The 10,985-nt window shown below is 40.6% G+C and overlaps 2 protein-coding genes across 2 annotated transcripts; both read left to right on the forward strand.

Annotated features, from left to right (window-relative positions):
* Positions 1–6,013, forward strand: LOC116371734 (ubiquitin-like-conjugating enzyme ATG3). The gene is made up of 12 exons (XM_031820715.1): positions 1–243; positions 655–696; positions 921–970; positions 1,320–1,390; positions 1,801–1,908; positions 2,040–2,089; positions 2,226–2,319; positions 3,007–3,041; positions 3,157–3,312; positions 3,807–3,934; positions 4,156–4,224; positions 4,784–6,013. Exons 1-12 carry the CDS (start codon positions 172–174, stop codon positions 4,884–4,886), a joined length of 978 nt encoding a protein of 325 aa, XP_031676575.1. The 5' UTR covers positions 1–171; the 3' UTR covers positions 4,887–6,013.
* Positions 6,014–6,371: 358 nt separating this feature from the next.
* Positions 6,372–10,674, forward strand: LOC109883557 (thiamine transporter 1). Its single transcript, XM_020475594.2, has 6 exons — positions 6,372–6,648; positions 7,202–7,765; positions 8,111–8,357; positions 8,561–8,753; positions 9,203–9,344; positions 9,473–10,674. The coding sequence occupies exons 1-6, from the start codon at positions 6,496–6,498 to the stop codon at positions 9,662–9,664; spliced, it is 1,491 nt and encodes a 496-aa protein (XP_020331183.1). The 5' UTR covers positions 6,372–6,495; the 3' UTR covers positions 9,665–10,674.
* Positions 10,675–10,985: the final 311 nt, after the last annotated feature.

Below are 10,985 nucleotides of genomic sequence, written 5' to 3' on the forward strand. Positions count from 1 at the left end.
ATCCGGCAACCCTTGAGCCGTCCAGACAAATCTCTCGAGACTTTAACAGCGGAAGGGGATTCTCAAATGACAAGTCATGTGATCTGTTGCTGACAAAAAAACAACTGAAACCGACGGTCTTTCGGCATTTGAAGACGCACACATCTATCGGGGATCGATCTGATAGCTAACATGCAGAACGCCATTAATTCCGTAAAAGGCACGGCCCTTGGTGTAGCCGAGTTTTTTACTCCAGTGCTGAAGGTAAGCTATATTAGCTGTATCGCTAGCTACTGTAGATTGCTATCACTCAGCAGTGATGTGTAAGATGCTAACATGCTAGCATGCTTTATCGGGAAGTCTAACCTCAAGTGCTCTCAACATGTATTATGTAGCTACAATTCGTTGTTTACGGTCCTATTGCAGTGTATAATCTCGGTTTATGAAATATTTAGAGGTTTCATGGCGTTGATGACTGTCTTGTCAATGTAGCTAACGTTAGCTTCGCATGATTTCAGTTATCACATTTGAGAAATGTGACAGTCAATGTTTAAGCAATTAAGAATGGAATGTCAAACCTCCTCTGTAATGAAATTGGTTGCAGGCAGTCACACACGTTAAATATACCAAACTGCCAACTCAACAATAATATTACTTCATTATTTTGTCTGATAGGAATCCAAATTCAAGGAGACAGGAGTTATCACTCCAGAAGAGGTGAGGAAGTTGTCTTTGGTATCATTTGTAACTGAGTCACGTAGAAAGCCCAACAAGTCACACGTATGTAGGCTTTCATCATTTGGGAAAATACGTGCAACTGAAAGAGATTTGGAGAAGTAGGTCACAATTCCAAAAAGCTCCTTTCCCCCAACCCACAGAGTAATTGTCATCTGACTGAACTATTACAACTTCGTATTAAATCTCTATTTTCTCTCCATTAGTTTGTAGCTGCTGGAGATCACCTTGTTCATCACTGCCCCACATGGAAATGGTGAGTGTCCATTGGAGTAAGATTGATACTCAATATTGTACACGCTACCCCAGGACATGGGTTGGCTCCATCCAAGTCAATTCTGAAATTGAATTACACTCTTATGAAGAAATGCCCATGTTCCGATGTCCAGTTCAACTAACAGGAATTGAAATGGACTTTATCGCACCTCTAATATGATATTGTAGTCAGCTAAATTGCACTTAATTTCTCCAATCTAATTCATCTGATATGAGCATGTAATTATTCTGGATGGATGTTATGCTGTCTCCAAATATAGCATCAACTACAGTATGATGTTTTGACAGCACAGTAGTCCCAGATGTCACATCATGTTTATTCCATCCAGGGTGTCTGGGGAAGAGGAGAAGGTGAAGCCGTATTTACCCAAGGATAAGCAGTTCCTATTGACTCGCAATGGTAAGAACTGTGTGAACTCAAATCAAATGTTATTGGTCACATACACATGGTTAGCAGATGTTATTGCGAGTGTAGCGAAATGCTTGTGCTTCTAGTTCTAACAGTGCAGCAATATCTAACAAGTAATCTAACAATTCCACAACAACTCCCTAATACACACACATCTAAGTAAAGGAATGGAATAAGAATATATAGGTATAAATACATGGATGAGCATTGACCGAGCGGCATAGACAAGATGCAATAAACAGTGTAAAATACAGTTTATACATATGAGATGAGTAATGCAAGATATGTAAACATTATTAAAGTGACTAGTGATCCATTTATTAAATTGGTGCTTTCTCTACAAACTGTTACTTGTCCTTATTGTTGCTGTAGTAATGTATATTTTGTGTGTGTACCTACAGTTCCCTGCTACAAGCGCTGTAAACAGATGGAGTATTGTGATGAACTGGAAGCCATCATAGAGGAGGATGACGGAGATGGAGGATGGGTCGACACCTACCACAACTCAGGTTGGACACTTTAGACATTTCCTGTGACAATGGTTCATTTTCTTGGGTCTTTTATCAGGAATACATTATAAATAAAGCTAGCTTTTGGTTTTGTTTGTCCAGGAATGTTATATTTCAAATTGATATTTTAGGTATAGGGGGAGTTACAGAAGCTGTACGAGAAATCTCATTGGACAACAAGGTAAATGGTCCATCATATTTCCGTTTTGTTATTGAATCCTAGTAATCTGCATTGCTAATGAATGTTTCAAATTAACAACCTTAGATTAATACCATTTCAGATGTCTTAAAATAGTTGTATTCCTTTGTTTTGAAAGGACATGAACATGAATGTGAACTCTGGTGCTTGTGGGAACGGAGATGATGATGATGATGATGATGATGATGAAGACGAGGCAGCAGATATGGAAGGTGTCTACTCTCTACTCCTCAAGGAATATTCTAAAGACTTGTATAACTAAACCAAGATAGACCATAGCTCTTTGTTTCAAACGGGAACAAATGAGTCATAGTGGGCAGGGGCAAGTACGAGCTAGCGAGATCCTAATTGGTGCGTTCTAGCACACGTGCATATTTCCATTAGGGAACACCTACTTTGAAGTGGGTTTGCAATAACTCAACTCGCCTTTGCACTCCTAAAAAACACAATTTTTAAAACTTTGGCAACGGGTAAAGTATACAAAACTTACTTGATTATGTTTGTAGCATATTTTAGTTTTGGGGCCGGAAAATTTAATTGAGATCAAATGTTTAATCGACGAGAAATTAGCAGAATGTCGGCCAAAATCCATCTTGTTCCGTCTTCTCCCACTCCCGGCCGTTGGGCTTCCTTTCACTACCATATTTGGTAGTGAGTGGAACTCCAAGCGGATGCTTCACATTTATACGTCCGGTGAAATATCTGATATCTCATTGTTCTGTGGTTATACTTCATTAGTTGTGATGTGTGTTTGTCCTATTTTTTGTATATATTTTTTTATACCCCCCGCAGGAGGCCTTTTGGTAGGCCGTCATTGTAAATAAGAATTTGTTCTCAACTGACTTTCATAGTTAATTAAGTAATGTAATGGTTCAGTTTGTCTTGTTCTGTTCTTTCAGAGTATGAGGAGAGTGGACTACTGGAAACAGATGAGGTCAGAAGTTCACAGTATTGTTGTAACTTTTATTGTACATTGCTTCCGTTTCCAGGAAGTGTCTCTATTCCCCATTTTTCACGTCAGTTTTCTTTTCTTTCCCGTATGTCTCTAGGCCACCCTGGACACCAGTAAAATGGTGGACTTGTCTAAATCCAAAACGGGAGAAGCTGGGAGCGATGACATCCTGCAGACTCGAACCTATGACCTCTACATCACATATGACAAATACTATCAGACTCCTCGACTCTGGCTATTTGGATACGATGAGGTAACACTTACTGTACATTGACTCTGTATTGGTACCCCCTGTATATAGCCTTGCTACTGTTATTTTATTGTTGCTCCTTAATAATTTATTTTATTTTTTACTCGTAAATACTTTAAAACATATTTTTCTTAACTGCATTGTTGGTTAAGGGTTTGTAAGTAAGCATTCACTAAGGTCTACACCTGTTGTATTCAGCGCATGTCATATTAAAATGTGTTTGCTTTGTAAACTAGCTCTCAGCAGTACAGAGTCAGCTTAGTGTAACTGGGTTTCTAGGGTAGACTTAAAAGTACATCCCATGTGCACAGTAACAAAACATGTTGGCATTTAGATGCTGTTGTGTGTCCTTTTGGATTGCATTGTGAATATTACTGAGGATGTAAATCCCAAGATGCGTTCTTACAGCTGAGGAAGAATGATGTCTTTGACTTACCTGGGAAACTGAGATCCTGGGTTTTACGTTCTGTTTACCATTTCCCCTCTCACTCCTACAGGACAGACAGCCCCTGACAGTGGATCAGATGTATGAGGACATCAGCCAGGATCATGTGAAGAAAACCGTCACCATCGAAAATCACCCCCACCTACCACCCCCAGCCATGTGCTCCGTGCATCCCTGCAGGTAAAAGCAAGAGATCATGAACATGCTTTCATTGACTCAAAGTCGGAGGAGTGCTGATCTAGGATCAGGTCCCCCTTTCTATTCATTATAATCTAAAACTGATCCCACATCAGAACTCCTATTCTGAAAAACTTTGAGTACGGGCCCTGATCCGACTGTAATACTCATCGAGGGAGCGCTTATGGTCCTGTAAACTAATGTTGCCACTTCCTGTTTTCCAGACATGCTGAAGTGATGAAAAGGATCATCGAGACGGTGGCTGAAGGGGGAGGAGAGCTTGGAGTTCATATGCATCCTTTAAGTGAATTGTCGGCTCAGCTGAAGTCAGGTGTTTTTAATGCAGCTTGGTGATTTAAGTTTATGTATCATTATGTAAGAGGGGGGCCGTGTGATCTATGGAAAATAATGAACGACTTACTTTCCACAGAGTTGAGTTAATATCCAGGGAAGGAGTTGATTATTCCTTTCATACCATGGCTATAATTTAACAAATGTGCTGCTTGAAATGTTTTCAACATCCACTGAAGTAGCTAGCAAGTTTACTAGATAACTACAGTAGTTGCCTTGGTAACCAAACAAAGAAACCGTCAGTCGTAGCTTGCTGTTATGAAAAATCAAATTCAATGTTTTCAATTCGACTTTTGCTTTCAAACACGGTAGAATTCAATGGCTATAGTTGAATTCTAACGTGCTGATATACTGTGCTTTATAGTGAAAGGAGTATTCAGAAATGCCGTGGTATAATTCAATGTAACCCAAGCTAAGATGAGTTGTAAATAGAAGTGATCTTGCTAATACTGTTTCTCTTCCATTCTTGCCTACACATTATTCCTTAACTTCATGTTTCAGGTATCTGTTGATTTTCTTGAAGTTTGTCCAGGCAGTCATCCCCACGATAGAATACGACTACACAAGGCACTTCAACATGAAGCTCCATCCTACAGAGGTGTAGGCTACTCTTGCAAACATCTTTGAGTGTAGGAGGAATCTGTCTTCTGGCTGGCAGCGTTAGTGGGGTATGGAATGTTATCTCTGGGAATGACTCTTGGAATATTCTGGGTACTCTGACCCTCTTTGCGTGGGAATAGGTTCAATCGCTGAGGGGTTGATGGGTGTGTACAGATGTTGGTAATGCTGTAATCCCAATGATGTAATGGCTTTATGTGGTGACCGATCTCGCAGTGTTTTTGTCTGGAAGATTCTCACTCTGTACTTGGCAAATGCCCAGCTCTGCCATTAACAACCATTCAAAGATAACTATATTTATTTTACATTAATTCACTGACAGACAGGCTTTCAAGTTTTCTCCATTTTGTTTTTATAACCACACCTTTTTTTTACCATAGTGATGGTACCACTAATGTTTATCTCAGATGCTTACTGATTGAATGTTGTTGAAAGAAATCTAACAAATGTTTTGTCCAAATTATAGCTTTTTCAGTGTGATGCACTGGACTAATGTTTGGACCTCTTTACTGTTTCAGACCAATGCCAGTTTGTCTTAATGGTAAAGTGTACATGGTCTTTTGGGCCCAGGACCATTGTTGGTTCCTGTAAGTGGGGTCGGTGTCCTTTTGGGGGGTTTTCTTTGCCCAGCTCTTCTTTATTTTTTTCCTTTATTTTTTTTTTTTGACCCTGTTCCTAGTTCCACTGTCTTGTCCGGTAGAGATGACGTCATGATTGTGTCATGAATATGTGAGCGGTACCATTTTGTGTGATGACGCGCCATGCTACCTGTATCACCAGATTATTCAAAGACACGGTATATCAGGAGTTTGACTGCGTCTTCTCTAATATAGAAAGATGTCAGTTCTGCACAGTGCATTCATTGTTAACTATAGTACTCTTCTCTTAACAGTATGTATAACTCACTCATTAATGCTGAAATATTGACTGTAAAATGTCTGAGTAACTGACTCCAGAGTACTTGATCTTTTCCTGAGAATCAGCTGGACAGGTGTTGTGGCCCTTTATCTGTTGATCCTATAGACTCCTTGTGTAACAGCTCAGTCTTAACACACTGAACATGTTAAAGTAATGTACATTTTATAGCAATAAAAATCCCCAATATCATTGATATGATGGATTGTATACATTATGCTGTTATAAACTGCCTACCACATTATAAAGCACATGGCATCTGAAATGATATTCTTTTCTCAGCAAATTGATAGCTAAATTAAAATGTATTCCTGGTCTATGAATAGTTATGTCATGAGTTTGTAGCCAGACTAAATTCCTATTTTATTTAACCTTTTTTGACAGTGAGTCATTCTGAAACCAAGGTCTCTTTTACAGATGAGCCCTGCAAACACAATATAAACATCAATAATAATGGCCAGAATCTGATTAAGAAAATGTAATAACTTTAAGTATACCAGCGTGTGTGCCTCATTTAGTTTTTTAAATACTCTTATTTTGTTGCTTTAGACGAACCCTCTCTTGGCTCTCATTTAATTGGCCGAAGGTTCTGTCGTCATTTTACTGCGACGCACAATATTTTCACTTGGTTTTCCATATTGCTGTCAGATCAAATCTAGCGACAGTGGTGGGTGGAGGTCATGTTATGGTGTGCTTTTTTTGGGGTTGACATGTCTCAACTATATCCCACGATCTTACTTTGTGTTTATGGATTCTTCTCTAATCTCCGACCTTCTGAGCCTTTCTTAACGGCGTTTTTGATGGGACCTGATAAAAACCTTACTGAAACAGAGGTAAGTGGAAGGACGAGCATTAGCTTCTTGTTCATTGTACAAAAAGCAACTACATTTAGCCAGCTAACTACAAAATAACGTATTGTTTACATGTGAATATTTGTAACGTTAATGCAATCACCAAGCTAATGGTATTTTTTTTACATTTCTTTATCACCAATATAACGTTATAACCAAGAGAACCGTTGGCTCTTCTGTAACTTTATTTTACTAACATTGTTTCTGTGTCCTCGTGCTAATCCAGTTTGACTACAATCCTTGAAATATTTTCTTAATAGGACCACCAGCTCATGTGGTCTCAAATCCTTTGGAGAAAGGAAAAAAAGTCTCAAATCCGAAAATAATTGCTTTTCCCTTGTGGCACCAATGAAGAGATGTAGCCTAGTTAACTAATATGGAGGTTACTTATTGCTTTGTAAGAGCTAAACAGGGACCAACCTTGAATATTAGCCTTACATCACATTTTTGTCCATTGGAACCGTTTATATTTTTTGCCTTTAGGAGTGAATTACAATAACATGGCTGACTTTGTCTACATATCCTCTGTCCACAGCTTGTAAATGAAATCTACCCAATATGGACCTATTCCTACCTCGTGCTACTCTTCCCAGTCTTCCTGGCCACGGACTACCTGTGTTACAAGCCTGTGCTGATCCTGCAGGCAGTGAGCTTGGTAGTGACCTACTTTATGCTAGTGAAGGCCCAGGGCGTGCTGGCCATGCAGCTTCTGGAGTTGTTCTTTGGCCTCGCCACTGCCACAGACATAGCCTACTACTCTTACATCTACAGTGTGGTGGAGCAGGCCCAGTACCAGAGAGTCACTGGTTACTGTCGTAGTATTACGTTACTGGGCTCCGCTGCTGGCTCGCTGGCTGGGCAACTGCTAGTGTCTGTGGCTCAGATCCGGCTGCTCTACCTCTGTATTATCACATTGGTGTCGGCCATCTTGGCCTTCGTGGCGCCCTGGTTTTTGCCCATGCCCAGTAAGAGCTTGTTCTTCCATAAGCGCCAGGGGACAGAGGGGGAGAAGCCGGTGCATCAGAACAGCAGGGTTCCCATGGATGAAGCAGAGGACCCTGAGAGCAAAGTACCTCTGAAGATTGATGAGGTCACCATGGTGAGCCTCTTTTTTTTTCTTTTTTTTTGTGATGTTTTTTTGGTAAGACAGGTCACCATGGCCTCTTTGAAGGACTGAGTAATGTTGTTGAACCATGTTGTAGCTCTGTGAGTTAAAACCATTAATTGTTTATTAATTGATGTCATGCAACTCTGCTGTCCCAAATTGAAAGACACTAGATTGACACCATTGAATGTTGCAATAATAGAGCATTTACAAAAAAGACTGAACTTAAACCTTGCTTCATCACTCACTTTCAGGAAGCAGTTTTTTTTCAGAGCATTTGAGTCCGTTGATTCTTACGCAAGTTCTTACTCAACTCTGTGTACAATTTTCTTCACTCAGGTCGTGACGGCCAGTGATGGGGGTGGCGCTAGCAGTGGCTTAGTGGACGTGTTAAGGATCTTATGGGAAGACTTCCTGCAGTGCTACTCATGCCCTGCCCTCCTGGCTTGGTCGGTGTGGTGGGCCCTCTCTACGTGTGGCTACTTCCAGTTGGTCAACTATGTTCAGGCCCTGTGGGAGAAAGTCCTGCCCTCCCAGGAGTTTGAGATCTACAATGGATACGTGGAGACAGTCTCCACCTTGTTAGGTAAAGTTGATGATGAAGTACCGTTTTCAGATTAATTAGAACCTGAGAAGATACTACTTGAACTGATTAAAGAATAGTCTTGCGTTACCATACTTCCAAGTAAGCCTGGAAGCAGAATCTAATCAAATAAGAATGCACATTTTAATTTCAATGCATGTTCTGTTTGTCTGCTGACTGATCACGCCCCTGGTGTCTGTGCTTAGGTGCGTTAGCAGCCTTCGGGGTGGGCTCCATCAAGGTCTCCTGGGCAGTCTGGGGAGAGCTGGCTCTCTGCATCTTCTCAGTGGTCATGGCTGTGGCTGTGTACCTCATGGACACCATCAGGAACATCTGGGTGTGCTACACCTCCTATGTGGTCTTCAGAGCCACCTACATGCTGCTGATAACCATCGCTACGTGAGTAGGACAGACAGACATCCTGACCTACAGTACATGATATAACCATCGCTACGTGATTAGGACAGACAGACATCCTGACCTACAGTACATGATATAACCATCGCTACGTGATTAGGACAGACAGACATCCTGACCTACAGTACATGATATAACCATCGCTACGTGATTAGGACAGACAGACATCCTGACCTAGAGTACATGATATAACCATCGCTACGTGATTAGGACAGACATCCCCTGAAAACCATATGATGCCCAGGGATTTAAAGTTTGTTAGTAATGTTTTGACTCAATTGCATCATTGATGTAGGCTTCTACTGTAGCTAGCTGTCTACCTATGACATATCTTAACTGTGTATTCAATTTCATCTTTCTACAGTGTATTCAAACTCCACTTTTTATGTTTTAAATTGTATTTCTAAAGCCAATCTTTTGTGCTCCACCAGGTTTCAGATTGCTGCCAACCTGAGTATGCAGCGATATGCCTTAGTGTTTGGAGTGAACACTTTCATTGCCCTGCTGCTTCAGACTCTGCTTACTGTTGTGGTAGTGGACTCTGTCGGGCTGGGCCTGGACATTTTCCCACAGGTAACTTGTCTAAAGACAATACTATCCATGATGTTTGGATGTAAAATATGTTTTGCTTTTAAAGAGTCGTATTACTGTTACAACACTGATGTAGCTTGATAAATATTTTCTCTCTCTTCGTCTCACAGTTTCTCATATACGCCAGCTACTTCGCTGTGATCGCAGTGATCTTCCTCATGGCAGGGCTGTACAAGCTGGTGTTGAGGAGAAGATCCCAGCCAGCGGCCCAGCCTCAGACTGATAGTGGAGAGACTGAGTCAGACTGCCTTAGCAGAGACTCTCCTCCCCTCAACGAGCTGCAGCAGATCACAGGGACATGACTACCTGTTTATGGTGCAGTACTACAGAGGAACACGTCAGGACCAGTGTTGGACCCAATTCCACTTAAACTCAGTCAATTCAGGATGATTTGAAATGGAATTGACCCCAACCGGGGTCATCACACCATGCAAGTGTGTTGTACACCTTCGCTTGCTCAAGCACATGGTTCATGGATTGGGTGCAGGCCTAAAAACACTTGCAGAGTGTAACATTTGAATGTTTATATGATAGCCTTATGGGTTTAATGAAAATGTGTAGTTTGCCTATATTTAGGCTTTGTTTGTGATTTCCAATTGTTTTTGTCACAAGCTTTATTTGTGGTGTATGTTGCATAATGGTCGACGGCCTGCTATCTGATTTTCACACTTTAAATCCTTGTCTTAACTACCAAAGGCAGTCAATGGATAAGCAATAAATGTTACATTCTGAACTGCTAGAAATATGTTATGAATTGTTAGTTCAATTGTTGCAAGAATAGCTTTTTATAAAAATGTACCCACAAGCATCGATTCAAATGTCGCAAAGATTTAATTGATCAGCAGTAGATTGTCAAGTGTCTTAAGATAAATATTGCCATCTAATATCTAGCTACTACGTGTTAACCATACATTCATGGGTCAAAAATGAAAAGCATATGTAAGTGATTGACATAGAGTTGGAGGCCATATTTACAGTATATTATTGTATTATATTCACTGGCCTTGAATGTAGGTCTACTACTGAAGTGGTTCAACTATACTGTATTAATACAAATTAGCTTTTTTTTTTACTATCAATACAAATCCCAGTAGTTGAAAGGCTGAGCGCTGTAGCAGATGACTGAAGGGGATGAATATGTACTGAGAGCTGATTCAGTGTTGTCTGGTGGTCACTGAAAGACCAAAAGCACCTACAGTACATGTTATAACTTACCGGTTACACAACGTGCTGCCTCTGTTACAAGAGCATCCCCTAAAATAGTCAAAAGATTAGCCTCGTTCTGTTTTCTTTAGTCATAATGAGAATCTTGTCTTCTTCAATCATGTTGGTAACATATTTATGTCATGATACTAAGGCCTGGATTCAATCAGATCGAGTGTTAACCGCAGTTAGCTGACACCCACTAATTGAAGTGTAGATGACATCTCACATTCCAGTGTTCTAACTTGTAAACAAGGCTGCATGGGACTTCTCTTTAACGGGACTCCATGCAGCAAATGGCGAGGCCCGCTTTAGGTGTTATGCTGGGAGTAGCTTGTGGATTTGACAGCTCTAAAGCATTTCCGCCTCTGACACCGCCAAAACAACCACTATGGAGATGGTATGATTGAACAGAGCACC

The sequence above is a fragment of the Oncorhynchus kisutch genome, unplaced genomic scaffold (genome assembly GCF_002021735.2).
Source record: "Oncorhynchus kisutch isolate 150728-3 unplaced genomic scaffold, Okis_V2 scaffold3610, whole genome shotgun sequence".
NCBI lineage: Eukaryota > Metazoa > Chordata > Actinopteri > Salmoniformes > Salmonidae > Oncorhynchus > Oncorhynchus kisutch.